The 20915-nt window shown below is 39.8% G+C and overlaps 1 protein-coding gene across 1 annotated transcript; it reads left to right on the top strand.

The window, feature by feature from the left end:
• Window positions 1–5413: 5413 nt before the first annotated feature.
• adgrg3 (adhesion G protein-coupled receptor G3) lies at window positions 5414–13664 on the top strand. The gene is made up of 12 exons (XM_008279202.1): window positions 5414–5539; window positions 5806–5860; window positions 6095–6188; window positions 6354–6482; window positions 7252–7413; window positions 8792–8846; window positions 8921–9012; window positions 9428–9546; window positions 11450–11730; window positions 12426–12528; window positions 12724–13061; window positions 13149–13664. Exons 1-12 carry the CDS (start codon window positions 5482–5484, stop codon window positions 13262–13264), a joined length of 1602 nt encoding a protein of 533 aa, XP_008277424.1. The 5' UTR covers window positions 5414–5481; the 3' UTR covers window positions 13265–13664.
• Window positions 13665–20915: the final 7251 nt, after the last annotated feature.

Below are 20915 nucleotides of genomic sequence, written 5' to 3'. Positions count from 1 at the left end.
GTGGATAAAGACACGTCATGTGACATTTCTGAGGAAGACTGATGTGACAGTTGAAACATGTCGAGATAAAAACAGCTCCTACTTAAAAATACTCATTGTCTGATAAAAATAAAAATAAACCTTATACCTATAATCAGAGTAGACAAAATGAACCTAATCATGCAACTATTGATCCTGCTCTAAAACCTAATACTGAACAGTTGCCATTGACGCTGTAATTTGTTTCACTCTGCTACATCTACATACATACACTGACAGCCTATATTCATTCCTCACTTTGCTTTAAGGCCAATCCCATGATAATGTCACCTTTCATCCCCCTTTACTCTACATTCCTCAGCCACGTGGAATTATTTCCCTCGTTGTGGTGAAAAGTTCATGACCACCAGAAGTATGATTAGAAGTACATCTTGAATATAATAAATGCTGCATGACTGAAGGACATCTCTGCAGAGGACTGCAGTGCAGGGATGGAAAGCTTCTGTAGGGAAGCATAGATCACACAGTACTGAAATTTTACTGTACTGTATAGTAAATGAATTGATTAAAGGACCTTTACAGAGACAAATACAAGCATTCTGGTACCAGAGTTGATGTGTATCAAGTGTTTCAATCCATTAGTGCATTTTGGATGTTACATTAACAGCTGTGTTGAACTGCATGTTGGTAAAAACAACTAAACATTTTCAAGGGAACTTAGTATACCTGAAGGTCCTGTACCATCAAATGTTTGGACACGCCTACTCATTTAAAGGTTTTTCTTAAACATTTCATGTAGTGAGCAAAACAAGTTCACAAAGCCTCACAAATCAAAAATCTGAAGTGCATATTGAGGCTTGCTTCGTTAGGAGGCGAGTGACGTCGCTGATGACGAATGAAGCCTCCCTAGTTTAGGAAGGGGTTTGAGTGTTTTGATTTATGAACATAAAGCACAGTGAATCACCGTAGACTTTGCGTATCAGTGTTTATGTTAGAGTTTTGCCAATTTGCCTGTGACATAGAGAAACTAGTTTTTATGGAGCCTAAAGGGAGAAGGGTTTCCCCTGTATGGAAACACTTCTATACTACTATAATATTCACATGTGAAAGAGTTTTCTCCAAATCCAGAGAAGTTATTTCCAAAAACAAAACTGACTGTGTCCAAGCATAGTGGAAAAAATATTGTTTCTTAGTAAAAATCAATAAAGTCGTGATCACCCCAGTATTCATAAGTACAATCACTGTACCCAACTTTAAAAAACATTGCAACAGTTTGAACATAAACGTCTCATGTCCTGTTGGATATATTTAAACATTGACTGAAATCATACTGGCAAGTTTTGTTGACATTAACAGACTTCTATTACCCACACATGAATCAAAAACAGATTAAATAAATGAATGACACAAAATCAGGGCTGCAAGGTGGCGCAGTTGGTAGCACTGTTGCCTCGCAGCAAGAAGGTCGCCGGTTCGTGTCCCGGTGGGGGCATCGGAATCTTTCTGCGTGGAGTTTGCATGTTCTCCCCATGCAGTGTGGGTTCTCTCTGGGTCCTCCGGCTTCCTCCCACAAGGTCCAAAAACATGTTGAGGTTAATTGGTGATTCTAAATTGTCCGTAGGTGTGAATGTGAGTGTGCTTGGTTGTCTGTCTCTAAGTGTAGCCCTGTGATAGACTGGCGACCTGTCCAGGGTGTCCCCTGCCTTCACCCTAAGTCGGCTGGGATAGGCTCCAGCCCCCCCGTGACCCCAGTGAGGATTAAGCGGTGTATAGATAATGGATGGATGGATGACACAAAATCAAAGTAAGGTGTTTTTATTTCTATTCTTGGCACTGATTTTTTCCCATGCTGACACTGTTGCAAGACAGCGAAGAGGCCGTCACAAATAGTTTATTTGTTAAGTTATGCCATTTGTATTTTTGCTGAAAGACGAGACTTCCGACTCTAATTTTGTTGTGTGTATGGAAGCGTATGCATAATGACAATAAAATGGATTCAAATTCTGATGGTTGAAATGACAATACATTTTTTTAATCAGTAGGGGGGTTTATGTGAACTCGAAGCCTCGAGAAATTAACCTTTTTTTAATCAATTGCATAGAAAGCTTCAAGGCTATATGAGGCTTCATCTGGCCATCACTACTGTAAGTGTAAAGCTCAAAAAATATGCTTACTCGTCCTGTGCTTCCGGTCCGTCAGGGTGTTCGGACAAATGTGTCTCCTGGTTGAAGCACCTGTTGTAGGTTCTGGGAGGGACCACAGGATGAAATGGTGTGGGGGGTGTTTTGTTCAGGTTTTAGGTGTTTATTTATGGTTTTATGGGTGTATTGTAAATATGTTGATTTTTTCTTTGTTAAAGTTAATGTTTGTAAATATATGTTACTATATTTAAAAAGGCTTTATAGAAATGTTAAATAAAGTATTTAATTTTGTCAAAGAATATAGCCTCCCTGTGTCTGTGGTGGCGGGTTAAGCTTCCTGGTAGGAGGCTTTAAAGGGCTGTCAGGATCTTCATTTGGGAGCTGCTACCGGTTGAAGCAACATATGCTCCTGAGAAGACCTTTTTTGTTGAGCCAACTGGTTCGAGAAAGGGTTAATTTCTTGAAGCTTCATGTGCACACGAAACCACCTACTGGCCAGGTGTATAATCACAGCCGGCTGAATCTTAACACGTGTGATGCATTGAATATATGTGTCTGTTATGGCTCTTGGGAATGACTATGAATTACAAAAAGTGTATGACCAAATAATTTGTCTACATAAATGATCACATATGTGTATAATAAAATATTGTTGAATGTTTTCTCTGTGTGTAATTTTTCCCAAAATAGTGACCATACACGTCACCCTATTAGTGATTCCCCATTCCTCCACCAGGGAGGCTTTCACACAAGCTATCTTATCAGCAGTGTGTGACTGGGGGAATGCCTGCACTCCCAACAGCATCGAACTGAGCCTTGTGTTCTCCTCCACAAAATGGCATGTTACAGCCAGGTAGGCATCCATGTTGATGGATGTCCACATGTCAGACGTAAGGCTAACAGCAGCCACCTTCTCCACTTTAGCCTTAGCCTGCCCCTTAGCAGACTCATACTTGGCCTCTACCATGGCCTTTAGGGCCTAAAGGAAAAATATATAGTGCTGAATTGTGAGACATACAATAAAGTACTCATTCATTTCATGTATGCACCCACACATAGCTGCCTTGTAGGGAGAACATAATAGGGATCCAGTTTGGACACAAATGTTCTGAATCCAACGTCATCCACAACACTGAAAGGCTGGGTACCCTTCACTATCATGGAGACTAGGGCTTCATCCAGCTCTTGTTTTCTGGTGGCTGGTTAAAAGAGAATAAATAGTGTCTGTTACCAGTCTTTTTTTGCACAATAAACAAATGTCAGCATGGAAAAATTGTGATGGTGCATAATATTGTAATGACTTACCTTGGCTGGGTGACGCTTGTTGGAGAAAACTGTCTTTCTCCTTGTGTTCGTTTCTAAAGATGAGATTCAGTTCGGTCTCAATCAATCAATTTATTTACACATTGAATATTGCATTACAGATCTCTGGGTCAAACTCTCCCTAGCATCAGACAGAGCAAGACTACTCCTTTTGCCTCTGACCCTTCTTTTTACTACTAAGTCGCATGATGCCTGTTCAGGTTGTAAAACAACTGATTGGGGCCCATCTTCATCACACTGAATAGTTGCCTCCTTATATGGATTTCTTTTCCTCCGTCTTTTTCTCCGTCTGTTGCTTGTCCTGTGAAACCATATAAGGAAAAGACCCAAGCAACTTCTTCAAAAGAAGACATTTCATGACTATGTGCATATATGTAACTTCTTTTATATTTTAAACCTTAAGGACTATACTTCACACGTGATATAATATATTTATACACAACAAGCTCCAGTTTCCTCCCTATTCTCATTCAAGGCACGGTAGGGCCTTAGCATGGATGAGGTGTTGTTATTGCATCCCAACTCCTCGGAGCACAATAAACATTTCACCTTTAAATAAAATAAGAAACAGTGAAAAATACAGTTCTTCATAAGTAAACCTAATGCATCTGAAATATTGTTAATTGCAGCTTACCTCATTATTTTATTATTAGGACGGAACAAATCAAGATGCTCCCACATAGGGGAAATCCTCCTCTTCCTATCTGGCTCCATCCTCCTCTTATCCTCTCCTCACTCTCCTAAATCTACTATCTCTCTCGCTCCTAAACTCTCCAAACTCTAAACTATCTATCTCCACAAACTATATAAACGCTATCCAAACTCTAGTATCCACACAATCAAGACTCTATCCATACTCTGAACTGACCGCAGCTCGCCTACAAAAGCCTTCATTTTGAATGGAGCCTGTGGGGTTTATAATGCTGCCAAAGCCTGCGCCAAAATCTGAACCACTTGACGAAGCAGTCACGTGGTACAGCTGGGCAGCGAGACTTCGGATGTCATCGTTTTCGGCTCCTTCCCTAAATGAAGCAAGACTCGATACGCGCTTCCCGGAAAGGCCCCCTCCATTACTCGACACACGCTTAGAAGCCTCGGCACATCTTGTAACATCACTACTTCATATCATATCATCATATACATCATATCTTGCTATCATACTCGGCCTTCAGCCTCTTCCGTCCAGCTGCTGGTGGCCGTTCCATACACCCCTCATGTAACCATGGTAACAGTAACTCCCACGTGTAAGCCTCATGATGTCTGTGGTTGAAAATGTCCTTATCTTGATTCCCATTAAAATTGTCATCATTACTTAAGTTTAGCTGTAAGTGTCTGCTGTTCAAGTAAAAAAGTTCCCTTTACTAAGCTGCTTTTTGTAATAACTATAAATGATTCCTTTCATATATTAAAGAGTTTCAAAATAACTCAAGTGTGAATTACATTTTCATTTACCTACATATGCTGCCAACTTCAGAAAACCTCATATGTAGCAGGTTTGCGTTTCACTTCCCCAGCAAGTTCTATGTGCCAGTTCTTCTTGACTATTGTGACTTGCAGCTTCTTGTCTCTTGCGTCATAAGAAAACAGTCACAGTTGGAGAGTTCCTCTTTCTTCTTACCAGCGTCTACTGTTGGAGTTTTATTCACAGCAGTGTACTGAAACATCTCTTTCTATCAACAACCAGTAATGATCATTTTAACGTCACAATGTTTTCAGATCACAAAAACAATCAGAGCTGCCTTCACATGAGGCTCCCATCTTAATCTAATTAAAGGTAATCTATAAATCCACAATGTGATGTTTTACTTTCTTAGTCACATTTCCCACGAAAATTTGCTGCAGCAGCTTCAGCGATCACTTTGTTTTCTAAAATAGGCATCTGAAATGAATCATTTCCTGCTCTGAGCTGTCAGTCTCTGCCCCGTCAACATGTGACATATGTAGATGTGAAACTCACAGTTACCTCACTAAGCAAACCTCAATCTGGCAGGAACATGCTATGTATTGAACTGCGGCAACATAGGAACAAAGAGACACGATGTGGATTATTCTTTGTCTAATCACCCTCATCGGCTTTTCTACATCCCAGACTGGTGGTGAGTATGCTTCACATGTGATTGTTGTTTTGTTTAAACTTGTGAGGTGAACTTTAACTCTTAATATATCAAGGTCGTAGATCATCAAACCAAGAGAAAAGTCTCTCACGGTCCTCTTGTCAAAGGCTGGGGGGACGCTAGTACAGCTATTAAACCAAGAATGCGATGTGTTGAGGTTTTAACCTATTTAGCTGCTAATTTTATATCCAGTATACCTCCATTAGTTGTGCTAATTGTGACTTCTTCTGTGTGTGTCACTTTGACAGACCTCTGTGACGATCTCGTCAATGATTGTCGAAAGGATCATATCAGTTGGTTCAGGTAATGGTAGTGGTGGATACTAACTCTTTCATATCATAATTGTCAAAAAATAAATAAATAAAGAAATGACAGAGCCTTTTTCTTTGCTATTTACTTATAGCCTAAAGTCGACTTAGCTGTGTTTGTTCACCCAAAGCCAATCAATACTTATTACAGCAGAATAAAACTGTAATGAATAATAACTGTGTAACTCTGTGTTCGAAGTGCTGAAGTGTGTTAAATGTGTGTTGGTAGTTGTTATGAGGACAGAGTTGCAACCTGTAATCCTGGACCAATGGGGCGTCGTGCGTCAGGCTTCTTTCGTGGCATGATGAACTCATCACTAGAGGTGAGGTATTTTTGTGAAGTCTGTTGCTTCTTATAAGTAACAAAGAAATCTGGCTTTTTGTCTACTTTATATGCCAACAAATCTGACCAAGTAAAATCCTGCTTTTTACTTGGTGTACTGTATATCCAATATGTGTACAGACTTATGGTTGTTTATGGGTTTCAGGCTGAAGCAAGGCCTACACCTCAACATGGAGTTCACATTCCCTCCTCAGCTCTCCAGCAAAGCATGAGAGGTGTGTCCGGGGACGCGGTCCTGCTAGTGGCCACAGTGATCAACAGCACCTATTTTAAGGTCAGTGGATGTAAACAAACAGATGAAACAGAACCTTAATCTTTTTGTGCATTGACATGTATGAGTTGTCAGAAAAATTTCAGGACTGGTGTCACAAAAGACATATTTCAAATCCAAACTACAAACTACAAATTTTCCCTTCGAAGTAATCCCCCTGGAGACTAACACACTTCCCCAGCCTTCTCTGCCATGCCGCCATCCACTCCTGGATGGATTCTTCCGGGATCCTTCGCAACTCCGTCCTCACAGCCATCTTGATGGTATCCACGTCTTCAAAATAGGTCCTCTTGATGACCCCCTTGAGCTTGGGGAAGAGGAAAAAAACACACAGAGCCAGGTGGGGTGAGTAGCGAGGTTGCTCCAGCACGGAGATGTTCTTCTCAGCCAGGAACTGTGGGATGCTCAGGAGCAGGTGTGTTGTCATGGTGAAGCAGCCACGACTTGTTCCGCCACAACTCTGCCTCTTCTCGTGCACTGAACGGGTTTGAAATATATCTTTTGTGACACCAGTCCTGAAACTTTTCTGACACACCTCGTATATTTATGTAATTATAATTATTCAAAGCAGCACTGTCCCTTATTTATTAACACTAATTGCCATGAACTGCATCCACTCACAGTCAGCTGTTGTCCACTTTGAAAATCAATGGACGGTTGATCCCACGGCTAATGTTGCTGCAATTCTTCCACCATTTTTAAAAGATGATTTACTTCTAATTAACTTCACACCAAAAATGTCATGTGTCCAATCTGCAACCTGTTATTGCAGCTGACAGGTCCCAGGCAAGGAAGAGGAAGGGGGATACGACGCCAGCCTGCTCACATACCAGGCACTGTTTTGGGGGAGTCAGTCCTGGCAGTAAGGGCAGGAAACCATCCAGTCAGGAACCTCTCACAACCGGTCAGGTTGATCTTCAGGCACGACAAACCGGTAAAATGACAAACCTACCTTTGCTGCACTAATAATCATTTCATTCAGTAGGTTCATTCAGCCTAGAAACTTAAGTTCCTCTGCTGTCTTAAGAATGTTAGTTACCAGTACTTAGATTAAATAATTTCTTCAAAGTCATCTTTTGGGTTGTGAAAGTTTAAAACTAACTAAGTTAAGAATCAAAAGTGAATTCAACCAAGAGTCACAGCAAGTTTCCACGATGTTTTCTTAAACTACAAAAAACTAGTGTTTCTGGTGAGTTTTAACTATTTAATATTGTCAGTTTATGTGCTAGTTTTGTTTCAAGTAAACTCTCAGCTGTATATTCATTCACCTCATCATTTTAGGCCAAAGTGCCCCAAGTTATAAGAACTCATGTTCCTGAAATTTACCACCGTCGCCTCACAGCTAGAAGGTCGCTGGTTCGCATCCCTGTTAGGACACTCTGGATATTTCTGCGTGGAGTTTGCATGTTCTCCCCGTGCAGCGTGGGTTCCCTCCAGGTTCTCTTGCTTTCTCCCACAGTCCAAAAACATGTTGAGGTTAATTGGTGATTCTAAATTGTCTGTAGGTGTGAATGTGAGTGTGCTTGGTTGTCTGTCTCTAAGTGTAGCCCTGTGATAGACTGGTGACCTGTCCCGGGTGTCCCCTTCCTTCACCCTAAGTCAGCTGGGATAGACTCCAGCCCCTCTGCGACCCTAGGATTAAGCGATGCATAGATTATGGATGGATGGATCTTCCTGAAAAAAGAAAAAGAAAAAAAAGGAAAAAAATTATATAAATGACATCAACTTCAAATTACGGAAGCCGAGAGCGGTCGTTTTCCGCTGCTGTTCTTTCTTCGCCGTTTTCTCGAGATAACGAGTTAGTTTTCTCGTTATCTCGTGAAAACGAGATAATTTATCTCGAGAAAACCAATTTGTTCAGCCTGTGTCATACCTCGAGAGAAGTAAAGTCTGATGCGTTCATCAATGACAGATGATCCTCGATCTGACATTTTCAGTCCGTTCTCGGCAAAGTCACTGCTGCACTCCAGAGCGTCACTCGTTTCTTTGTAAACACAGGCATCAGTATCCAGGGATAATTATCTCGTTATCTCAAGAAAACAAACGCCGTGTTCCTGAGATAACGGAATAATTATCTCGTTATCTCGAGAAAATGCAGTTTAAAAAAAATGTGTGGCCATGATCGCTCTCGGCTTCCGTAGCAAATTAACAAAACTCACTTTTTTTTTTTTTTTTACAATAAGTAAACCAAAAAAAATTAGCTGATTTGACTAAATTCTCTAATGATGTTTTACAGTGTAGCATCACACTCAAAAAACACATTTACCTCTTTTCCTTTTACTTTGGATTTACTTTTTGAAAATGTGTTTCAGGTTGGAAACGGAACTTGTGTGTTTTGGCAGGAGTCCACGATAGACGATGGAACAGGTAAGTTAAGAAAGCCTGCAGTACTTTTATGGTTAAACAAAAAGGAGAACTCAAACTTGCACATTGTGTTTTAGGTCACTGGAGCACAGAGGGCTGTGACACCAATCACACTGGATCTGAATTTATTTGCAGCTGCAACCACCTGAGCTTCTTTGCTGTGCTTGTGGTAGGATGATGACATTTTTACCGCACATTTCCTCTGAGAATGAGTAATTTTGTTAACCCGAACTGAATCTCTCCCCCCTAATCTTGTTTGTCCAACCATGATTTAGATCATTAGCTAACTAGTTAACCAGTTTGAGAGGATATTTGAAAAGTCCTATAGCACATCCATACCATGTAGAACACAATAACATTCCAGCCATCGTATTACCCCTTTTCATATAAGAACTTCTACTCAGGCAATATCAATATCAATTTCAGAACATGTAATTGGCCACAAAATTGTCATGTACAGAGTTTGGAATGCACTTAACAGAGGCATAGGGCAGAGCTTTACTTCATATATATATATGCATAAACTCATAGGCTACAGTCTCCTGCGTCTACATTTTATTTTGAATTGTACCTTGTTTTTTCAGAACCCAGTATTATCAGTGGATAAAAGGAATGCTGTGTATCTTGACTATATCGCCTACATTGGATCAGCTCTTTCCATTGTCTTCACATTTATCAGCTTGATCATCTATATTCGTCTACAGTGAGTTTTTATTTTTTTATTTTCTTTGACATACAACCATTATATCTGATTCATGTTAATAGGACACAATATAAATAGTGTTAGATTTAAGAGTGCATCCACGATAGGACCAGGAGGGGGTGGCATGGATTTCGATGAAACTTGGCCAGTTTGATGGGGTCCACCCAACTTCAGTCTAAGATTAAGGAAATTTGGTGAAAACAGGGGGAGTTATTCACCCCCTTGTTTTGATTTTTTTTTTTTTTTTTTTAACAAAAATGACCAAAAATCGCCTTAAAAAATTGGTCAAAAGTATAAAGCTCTACTGCTATAATAATTGAGCCAAATCTTTTCAAATTTTCAGTGAATGTTATCCTACCCAAGGAAATTGTCAACGCTTCACTCTCCTATGATTAGTTCTTATCACACAAATCATGTCAGCCAAGACCACCCCTCTCATCCAATAGTAAAAACTGTTGAAATACCCAAAGTTTAGACCAAAACATCTCCAATGCCGGAGCATACTTTAAAAAACCGAGCAAACCATCCAAAAGGTGGGACTAAATACTAACATTATTTGCAAAAAAAAATCTTTGGGCACTCACTGAATTATTCTACAGGAGGACTGCAAACACTTTCTCCATCACAGGTTACCCGCTTCAATTTTTTTTATTAGAACGCCCAAATTCTGTAATTATGGTACAGCAACAGACAGAAAATGCAGCAAAATGGTTGCACACCATAAACTTTAGTGAAAGAGAACCATTTTGAAAGCTTTTGTTTGTCCTCAGTCATGAAAATAAGAATCAGCAGCTTAATAATGACCTCTACTATTGTATAAGTGAACTACGTGACAGGATTTACTCTTTGCTAAGTCAAACCAGGAGTCATAGAACACTATCAGAATGCTTACTTTGTCTGTATATGAATGTTAGAATGATTGTATGATAAAAAATTTGCTTTTGTTCATCCAAAAAAAGGAATAATACATTTGCTTGAAACTTGCACGACTGACATCGTATCTTAATACAGAAAACCTTATCAAAAAGACGTCTGAACTACTGGAAATCAGTTGATTTGGTTGTGACTCAATGTTGGTCGCTTAATAAGCCTAAAAAGGAGAAAAGCATTTGGCTGTAAAATAATCTGTTTGCTGCATCCTTTGCTTAGCTCTGTCCAAGACAGTTGTGATTAGTTTAAAGAAACAAACAAACCCGAGAACTTCTGTCTCTTATAGCAGAATGATTAAGAGGTTCAGTCAGACCATTCTATCCTGCAGAATACGTAGAATATGTTTGACTGTGGTTGCTGGGAAATAGTGAAAGAATCGTGTTGTGTCAGCTGTGATTATTAATTACACAATTGTGGAGTTGTTTGTTGTGTTTTCAGTCAAATGTTCATCGATGATTTAAAGATGTTTAGGGTTTTCCTGACTTTTGGTAGTTCAATAAATTGCATTAACATTGTAATGTCACAAACAGGCGGTGATCCTATAAGCACCTGATCAAACATGACTGGAAAATGAGTCCAATTTACTTTTTTTTTTTTTTTAAATGGGGATACATTGCTTAAAAGTATAGTGTGCTTTCTGATGGTATGTCCCGTTCCTCTTTTTTATACCATTCAAGCCCTTACAATCTCACATATTCAAACACTACAGCTGTGATGTCATCTATCTATATCTGTGAGGGATTAGTGCACCTTTAAACTATGAGGATACAGCCTCTGATTATCATGGTATGTCAAAAAACCTGAGAAAAATATAACAAGGACAGAATCTCATATCCAACCAGAGCATTCAATAAAAAAAATGTAGGGACTCATTGGACTGTGTGGAAGTATAGTGTTCCAGTTTAAAGTGCCAGATTGAACTGAATGAAAAAAACATTTGTCTGAAAACGATCTACTGTTGTTTCTCTTCTAGTCGGCGGCGTCCTGAGAAGGCCATCAGTGTGCATATGCAGCTAACTGGGGCATTGTTTTGCCTCCACCTTTGCTTTCTGCTAAGCAATTTTTCGGTGCAGCTGCTGAGTGAGAATGAGGACAGCGTGGCTTGCCAGATTCTGGGTTTCTTTTTACACTGGTCCATACTGGCCACCTTCAGCTGGACTGCTCTGGAAGGGTTTCACCTCTACCTTCTCCTCGTCCGAGTCTTTAACATCTACGTCAGGAGATACCTGCTAAAACTCAGCTTGGTGGGATGGGGTGAGTAGAGTTTGGTTGGGACAATGCTTCTCTCAATCGCTGTCCAACAGATCAAATACAGACAGAATTTTTAAGAACATTAGAGAGTAACAGCCATGTAGATGCTTAAAGAGCGACTTGCAGGTTGACAACTCTGTGAAATAGTGTGTAGAAAAATAACGTAGAAGCTAGATTAAAGATAAAATAAAAATAAAAATTCCATTTATGCACACCAGTAACATTTAGGGTTGACTTTGTATCTGTTGAATCAAAAAACAAAACATGGCTGTGATATCACAAAAATGACAGTAAGGTCCACTTTAACAATAATAAATATGGATTGTAGCAATAGTTTTGATACTAAAGAGGTTCATAATTTATATTTATGCATGTATGACAGACAGCGTCATAATTAGAAACCTAGTGGGTGTTAAAGAGAACAGGAACACATGAGGATGTGGTCATTATGCATTCATTCAGCATTCATTATTTTCAATTCAATTCAATTCAATTCAAATAACTTTATTTATCCCCTGGGGCAATTTAAAATTTTATGAACGAATGACATGAGACGAATGTGCTGTGATAATTTTTTTTTTAAATGTAGGGAATATAAACAATGTGGGTTTCTTGACATTCAAAACTATTCTGGTAAAAATGTTATATATTTGTTGAATTCAGTTTTGTTTTTTCTTTCTTCTTCTTCTTTTTTTCAGGCCTTCCTACTTTGGTTTCAGTGGTTTGTGGGATTTCAGGTGTTTATGGCAAATACACTCTACAATATAAGAATGAAGGCAACCAGAGTTCAGAAGCACAAATGTAAGAAACCATTACTGTTATGTTTTTAAATATGCATAGGAGGTTTGAATACTCTGCAAATTCATATTGTGATTTTAGCTGTGGTCAGATTAATTTACTGCCTCCAAAAAAAGCATATTTTCATTTCAAACAATTTCTCATTAAATATGTCATTCTTGGCTTTAATTTCTGTTTTTGTTTTTTTATGATGGGCAGATGCTGGATGAACACGCACTTCAAACAGCAGGCAGTTTTAGTCAGTTCCATCACCACTGTGGCCTTTCCCTGCCTGGTGATACTGTGTAATTCCTGCATGCTTGGACTGGTGGTGTTTAACCTCTGGGGGCTACGAGGAGGCAACAGAAGCTTTGAAAGCGGCAGTGAGCAGAAGAAGATGAGCAAAGAGAAATGGAGCAGATTATGGAAAGACAGCGCTACACTGCTGGGCCTCAGCTGTGTGATGGGGTCAACCTGGGGCTTAGCCAGCATCACATACATCACATATATTTCACTTCCTGGGTTGTATGCATTCACAATATTGAACTCCCTGCAAGGTCAGTATGTGAAAGATCTTCAGATATGGTATGCACTGGACTTTGATGATTTGCCGGAAGACTTCAATCTTTCTTTTCTCTTCTCAGGTGTGTTTATGTTCCTGTGGTCTGTGGCCTTGGCCTGCAAGTCTCGATCTGACCATAACACATCAGTCAGAGACCCTTCTACTCAGAAAATGATGACAACTAGTTTTAGTAACTGATGTTCACAGCAAAGAAAAAATGTATTATTCATTATGGGTCTTCACTGACCTTTTGGGCTTCAGTCATAAGAAGTTAACTATAAGTCAGAATAATAATAATTTAATTTCCTGATGTTTTGCTGTTTCTTTTTTTTCCAATGTTTTATGTAGAAAATCACACATCATGATAAATATCCTTGTGAATAATTTTTTTTACCTGTAAAAACATTGTATTGTGTATGTACACGTCGCTACCTAGGTTCATAGGAGCTAAGAGTAATAGCAATAACCAACGGACACAGGTACAAGTAGTTGTGATTTTTTTTTTAGTTTCGAAAAACCACTGAAACAGTGCACAATGTAGTTACAATGCAATACATATGGGCCCAATAAACTAAGGAAAAAAATGTCTCTTTGAAAATGTTCTTCTGGAAATTGTTCATTGTGGATCCAAACAAAGTTCAAGTCAATAAATCGGGGGGATAGTCACTGTCAAGGAAAAATATCCAAAGTCGGCTCTTGTTGATGTTGGTCAGTGGACTGACACAATCCTACCAAAGAAGCCACTGAATGGTGTGGTGGAGACTCAAACTTCAACTGGGAGCATCAAAGTTCAACTGGGAGGCTCGCCATCAGCTGGATCGCTGGTCAGCCTCATTGAACACAAGGACTGGAGCTTCACTTTTTCCACACTTCAAATAAGACCTGACCAAGAAGGCGGTTTTCAACAGGTGAAGCCAGGACAAACAAAAGTGCTTCTTCAACAGTTCTCTAACAGTGGCTATTCTAGGTTTTATTTTTAGGGGGGCCAATAGGGGGCCTATGCTATATTTTGGGTGGCATCCAATTACTGATTTATTCGTAGATGTAGCCTATAGCAATTTTTCAAGAAGTGTTCTTTACTTGTACTCACATTGTATGACTAAATATAAACCTAACCTACTAAAATACATCTAACAAAATCAACATGATCTGGTCGGAACATACTTGGACAATATGGAATGTACAATAACTGCTACTTTCAAAAGCAACTCGTGAGTCAGAACTGTCACCCTGAACCTGTCTGGGTTCATTGGTCCTACCCTCACATGGCTTCTTCTTAAAACTACTAAAAATGCTGGCTGCTCATCTTTTTGACATTTTTGACACCCCAGGCTGCTGCTGTAACACAGACAAAATGCCACCATTCAGTTGGAACTCAAACGTGGGATTAGGAATGCCCTTGCTGCTCCCAAAAAATATCTGTGTAAAGTGTCTTCATTTAAGGTTAGTAGACTTTCCTTGTTTCAAAAACCTGCAATATCACTACATCTGCCATGTGCTGGTTCATTAAAGCTCTGGCTCCCATAGATCCCAGCTCTAAACAGGATAACAGAGATCACAAAAGACAGCTCAGGATTTTATTTTCATTAGTTTTCATGATCAAACCCAGAGATCAGCTGACCAATCTAAAAATAATTGAATATTGAATTTTATATAAATCGTCAAAGTTTCAGTCATGTGGGGGCGTGGCTATTTGATTGATGTGAGCAGTAAACTCCAGAAGTTGGTGCAGGTTATTTATGTGTGTATTGACCAGAGAAGAGAGTTAGCATCAAGAAAAATTTTAGCTTTAATGCAAATTAGCGAATCAGCTAGCTAACAGTCGTAGCCTGGTTAAAGTTAAATGTAGCAGCAGGTCGCCAGTCTATCACAGGGCTACACTTAGAGACAGACAACCAAGCACACTCACACCTACGGACAATTTAGAATCACCAATTAAGCTTGGACTGCGCGGGAGGAAGCCGGAGAACCCAGAGAGAACCTACGCTGCATTGGGAGAACATACAAACTCCACACAGAAAGATTCCGGTGCCCCCACCGGGACACGAACCGGCGACCTAATTGCTGCGAAGCAACAGTGCTAACCAACTGCTCCACCTTGCAGCCCCCAACACAATAATAAATTTGAATAAATCATGACAAAATAATAATAAAACTAATAATATCATATTATTTTGCCATATATTAACAATATTTGAATTATTAACAGATTTAAAATGAGTCTTTACTGCGTGTTTATTAATTTTAGGGTCACATGAGTGTGTATGTAGCTCGAAAAACTTTGCATCATCATGTGACCTTGGCCCGGGCTCTGATTGGCAGCTGCAGACTTTCTCACAGGGCGCAGCTCATTGCTTCCTGGACCCGCCCACTTTTGCTGTAAGCTAATTAATTTTGTCTTTATTTGCTTTTGTCTTCTGTGGTTGGATATCAGAACTGTCATTTGACGTTCTTACGACTGCACTGTTAATACATATCTGACACGGTCACACGGCCTTTCCCTTCCTGTGACAGCTTCTGTTGTGATGGCTTAATGCATTGGCCATGCTGCCGATGGAGAAGACGCTGCTCACAGAGATGAATGACTTCAACCAAAAAGTAATAGAGAAGTTTGCAGAGCAGAAAGAGAGAAGAGCCAATATTAAGTTCAATTAGTAGGGCTCCAGACTGCATTTGGGATCTTTTTTAGAGAGTGTGTGAATTGATGAGTATAATGATCATGAAGCTGTATTAGTGTCGCTGTACCTGGCACAGGAAGCTACTGTGTCAGTCACAGTGGTGGAAAGTATTACTTTTATAACTGGTGTATAACCACAGTATTTCTGCTTAAAAATAAGGTCTTGTGAAAAACAGAGCGCACCTGCATTCACTGATTTTCTGCTTGTAGAAAAGACTGCGTGTAGAATACGTGTAACTCAGTTTAACCTCTGACAAATCTGACATGAGAACGTCCTAGTTTATTATTTTTTAAAGTCATTTTTGGTCGCAAACGTGTCTGACCACATCACAGCCACCAAGCAGCAGCTACCACAGCCTGCTATGTGGGGTTTTTGGGAATCGTTGTGTCTAACAATAAGAAAATGTTCAGCAAGCCATACGTTTTGTGTGTGACCAGGTGGGAGGTGCGACCAAATGACAAAGTTGGTCGCACCGTTGCTACCAGCATTGAAACATCAACACATTCAGGACATGAGCCTCATTAATACCTTTATTGCACATTTAAAAAATACATTATGTAACCATTCTGAACCGGAAATGTGTCAAAGTATGTAATAAATGGATGAAATAAATGTGTTGCCCAGCTTACAGTGAAGTATGAACACTGAACATAAGACAGGTGTGCTTTATGGAAAGAGGGAGCTGAATCTGCAGTTCAACATTATTGTTATTACTGGAATAGATGAGGAGGACATCAGTGCTGCTCTTCCTAACAGGGATGAAGAAGGACAGAAGGCTCGTCACCTCAGACAACCTCAGCTAAATGTTCATGTTCTCTGTAGATCTTAGATCACATCAGACTAGATGTTCCCAGTGATCCACATCATGGCTGGAAGGAAAAGACACAAGCAGTAAGAAAAAGATCTACAAGTTTCTCTCATTCCAACTCCTGGAACATTAAATATGAGAGTGAACACAGCAGGATGTGACTGTAGCACAACATAAAATGTTTCCCTGGATGAGGCCAAAGAACATTTTACTGCCTTTGAAGGACAAAGTTGATTCTTTTTATAACAAAGTGTGATAATGTGATTAGTAGAGAAAAAGGAAATCTAACACTCTGATTAAATGAGCTCCACAGTTGTCTGATAAAACACTGTAGTAGAGAAACAGTGTGCTGGACTGATTTACATGGAGAAAGTAACTATGACTGACCTCTGAGGTTCAGTGTGATGCTCATGTCATGGTGATCACACCTCAGTAACTTCACTGTTTCTAAAGAGAAGGAATCATTTTCACAGATCAATTTGTCTCCGTGAAATGAACAAAAGCTGTTAAAAACCAAAGAGCAGAGACATGAACTGAACTCAGCTTCATTCATTGAACTGATAGAACATCAATCAGTAGCAGTGTTCTGAGGTGTAACGTTAGCTTGGTTTAGTTTCTGCTGATCATGACGTTAACAGACTGTAATAACGTCATCAATCCGTTATGATTGATCAGCTGTGACCAGGGGTGGACTGGGGCAAAAAATCAGCCCTGGCATTTTTGGCCCAGACCAGCCCACAACATTATTGGTTGACTGAATCAAGCACTGATTTTTGAATGCAAGGACCAAAAACTGACAGAAAGGTTGAATTTTTACAACAAAAATACGAAGACATCTTCAGAGACATCTACAGAGACCTGTACAAGGTTGTTGACAGGTTGGAAAAAAATTGCAATCCAGTAGAGCAAATACACTATCTGCATATATATGCTCTGCTTTTGTTGCTGCAGTGACACCTATTGGACAATAGGTTGTACACACACCAAATCAAAAAGACTTTTGCCCAAAAGCTTTTTCTTTTGGTGGCCATTCTGTGCTTTGGCTTGATGTCTTGGGCTGGCTTTCTCCCTCAAGTTCTTGAGTTGACTTGCCCTGAACCTGGCTGAGCTGGACATGGGTAGAGAGTGTATTATTGGATGAGGAAATAGCTCAAATACGAAAAATAAAAAAACAAAACATAAGAGCCATTCTCAAAATGAGTGAAAACCATTGTTTTAGAATCACAAAAAAACAACAACAACAAACAAACAAAAAAAACATGATTTAGTATTTTAACATTTTTGCCAAGCTTCATATACACTCACTGGCCACTTCATTAGATGTACTTGTCCAATTGAATGCAGTCAAATGCATCAGCTCTGCCTTTTGTCCCCATTAATGTATGTTAATTGGACAAAGGTATAAGGAACAGACAGCTCAATATAATGCACTCAAGGACCGCACCACCATCCACTATGGCCTCAATGATACACATTTTGTGGAATGATGAGACTCCTGACAATGTCAACAAAAAATAAAAATGTGTAAGCTTTGTAAAAATAGAAATTATGGCTTATTAGTTGCATTTGATTGCATTAGATTGCACAGGTGTACCTAATGCAGTGGCCAGTGAGTGTATCTACATATAAAATAATGAATAAATTAATATATTGATAATAAAATATTTGAGACTGACAGCATCAGCATGCAAAAGAGAATGGATGGTAATGGATGTGTTTAGCATAACTCAGTGACTCCCAAACAGCACATGACATGGCACAGCAAAAGGCATGTTTGCTCTATTACATTAATAGGCTTATGTAAAGTGACACATGCTAATGTGTCTGCATGCAAAAACAGCGTTTTTGTTTTTGACCATAGTGTGTCTTTAAAATGTATCTCTCTCTCAGCTAACTTCGCGAGTAGTTCTGCTTACAGATCTGTTACAAGGTTTTATGAGGAGCATTTTCTTTTTTGTCATTTTATTGTTGTTTGTGGCGTGAAGTGGACTCAGTCCCTCTTGGCATACATGCAGCCAGCGAGGTATATGCTAAATGTTTACAGTGTGTTTTAGTCGTGCTGCTAATGTGCGTATGTATTGTATTGTATGTATATGTGCATCTTTGACAGTTCGACGGTGGGTTTATGTGGAAATAACGGTAATATTGCATACAGAGCTCTTCCCCACCCCCGTCTTGGCCTCTCATCTCCATACTGCTGCCGCCAGCGTATCGTCTGCTGCTGAGACGGACCAGGGGTCCGTTTCACAAATCAGGTTCAACAAACTCTGAGTCTAATCCTGACATCTGAGTTGATCTACTCTGAGATAGGAAACTCTGAGTTTCCGGTTCCAGAACAGCAAATTTGAGTTCATTTAATCAACTCGGAGTAGTTTCACCTGGAGTTAAGCCCGTGCATCACAACTATAAAAAGTTAGCATCAATGGAGCCCCAATTCAACGAGTCACCATGGCGACCGGGAAGAGGAGGGTTGCGTTTTTCACCTCACTAGAATTGGAAATCTTAATGCACTCATACGGCGACAACACCGCTGCAGCTGCAAAACAGAAGAAGAACGGGCAAAAGGAAAGAAATGGTTTGTCACACTGAAGCACAATAGCAAACCCCAGAGGTGCCAGCTCGACTCAGGAGCCACGGCACCCCAAAGCAAATGGAAAAGCCAAATCAGCTGTCAAGATTGCAAAGAACCTGCTGCACAAGGCTGCTCAGGATGGCAATGACCCCTGGAAGGCTGTGTTGCACTGGTGCAATACACCAACGGTAAATATGGACAGCAGCCCAGCACAACATCTCATGTCCCGTTGTCTTAAAACTTCCATCCCTGTAACCAACAAACTCCTGGAGCCAGCAGTGGTGATGGGGGTTACGGAGAAGCTGTAATACAGGAGGGACTTAGAACTTGCAGTGGAGCATTTAAGACATCTCCAGTAGCTGCCTTGCAAGTTGAGTTAGGTGAGATGCCATTGCATATAAGGAGAATTCAAATAATGATGGCATACTGAGTTAATTTGCAGGGGCATAGAAGTTCTCACCCTACAAAGGCCATCCTTCAGGGCTGCTGGGAACATGATAAAATTCATTTTAACAGTTTTGGCTGGATAGGAAATATTATAGCAGAAATTTTAGGATAAAATCAGATAGAATACAGTCCCACAATCCCTGTCTCACCTGTTCCTCCATGGTTGTTCAAAATTCCAGTAATGGATCTTAATGTCCAAAAACAACTCAAAGGAAAGACCCCATCAAGTACACACAATTATATCCAGCAGCACTATAGTAATAAATTAATCATCTTCACAGGTTGTTTGTAACAGCCAGAAAATGGTGTTACTGGGGCAGCAGTGTTTGTCCCTCAATGGGGCATTGCTATTCAGAAAAGAACAACAGACTGTCTCTCTGTATATACAGTAGAATTAATAACAATCATTATAGCATTGCAGTGGCTGGAAAATAACTGCATCAAAAATACAGTGATAGCCTCAGACAGTTGGGCAGCCCTCACCAGTATCCAGTTATTAAAATCATGTCAACTAGACCTAGTGTATGAAATTCTTTTGCTGTTATACAAGTTACAGAGTAAGGGAATGACTGTCTGCTCTCTTTGGGTTCCTGCCCATGTTGGTGTGGAAGGGAATGAAAGTGTGGATAAACTGGCAAAACTTTCACTCAAAAATCAAACAGTAGACATAAAAATACCATTAAAAAAATACAAAAAATGTAAAAAAAAAAAACAAACAAACAAAAAAAAAACGGTCAAGAATACTGGGATTTAAATGATACATAAAGACACTTATATAAAATCCAAAAACATGCTGGTCAGAGCAGAAGGCTGGGCAGGAACCAGGCAGAAGAGGCAGTCATTCCCCTTCTGAGAACTGGACACACCAGATTAAATTATGCACTCCAAATAAACATAAAACAAACATCTGACTGGAGCATGTCAGCACTGTGACAGAAAAGAAATTGTTCAGCATGAGATGCTGGAATGTCAGCAATATGAAGATGAAAGGAAAAAACTATATGCAAAGTTGCAAAAAAACCAAGGTAAAGCTAACAGTGCAGAACCTCCTTGGGGGGAAAGGAAAAGAAATATTAAGAGAGCTCATTGAGATTCCTAAAAACACAGGACTTCTAATTTATTTTGGGGTTTTTTGTTTTTTTTTTTTTGGTTTGTTTTTCGTCTTGCCAAGCTTGCTCCACACTCCAGTCCGGTAGGTGGCGGTAATGCACCTAAATGTTGGATGCCACGCGCCAAATCAATCAATAGAAGAAGAAGCAGAAGAAGAAGCAGAAGCAGAAGAAGAAGAAGAAGTTGTTTGTGGTTCCCGGAAATAAAGGCGGAGTGAGCGCTCTAGCATTCTCC

The sequence above is a fragment of the Stegastes partitus genome, unplaced genomic scaffold, assembly GCF_000690725.1.
Source record: "Stegastes partitus isolate 25-593 unplaced genomic scaffold, Stegastes_partitus-1.0.2 Scaffold147, whole genome shotgun sequence".
NCBI lineage: Eukaryota > Metazoa > Chordata > Actinopteri > Pomacentridae > Stegastes > Stegastes partitus.
The sequence above is the reverse complement of the archived record's forward strand: the minus strand, read 5'-3'. Positions and strand labels throughout refer to the sequence as shown.

What these genes read in the sequence shown, in the direction of transcription:
- adgrg3 (XM_008279202.1), top strand. Translation starts at nt 5,482, where the DNA reads ATGTGGATTATTCTTTGTCTAATCACCCTCATCGGCTTTTCTACATCC. An exon ending in CACGATAGACGATGGAACAG is followed by an intron (nt 8,847 to 8,920) that starts GTAAGTTAAGAA and finishes ATTGTGTTTTAG; the next exon opens with GTCACTGGAGCACAGAGGGC. An exon ending in ACTCAGCTTGGTGGGATGGG is followed by an intron (nt 11,731 to 12,425) that starts GTGAGTAGAGTT and finishes TCTTTTTTTCAG; the next exon opens with GCCTTCCTACTTTGGTTTCA.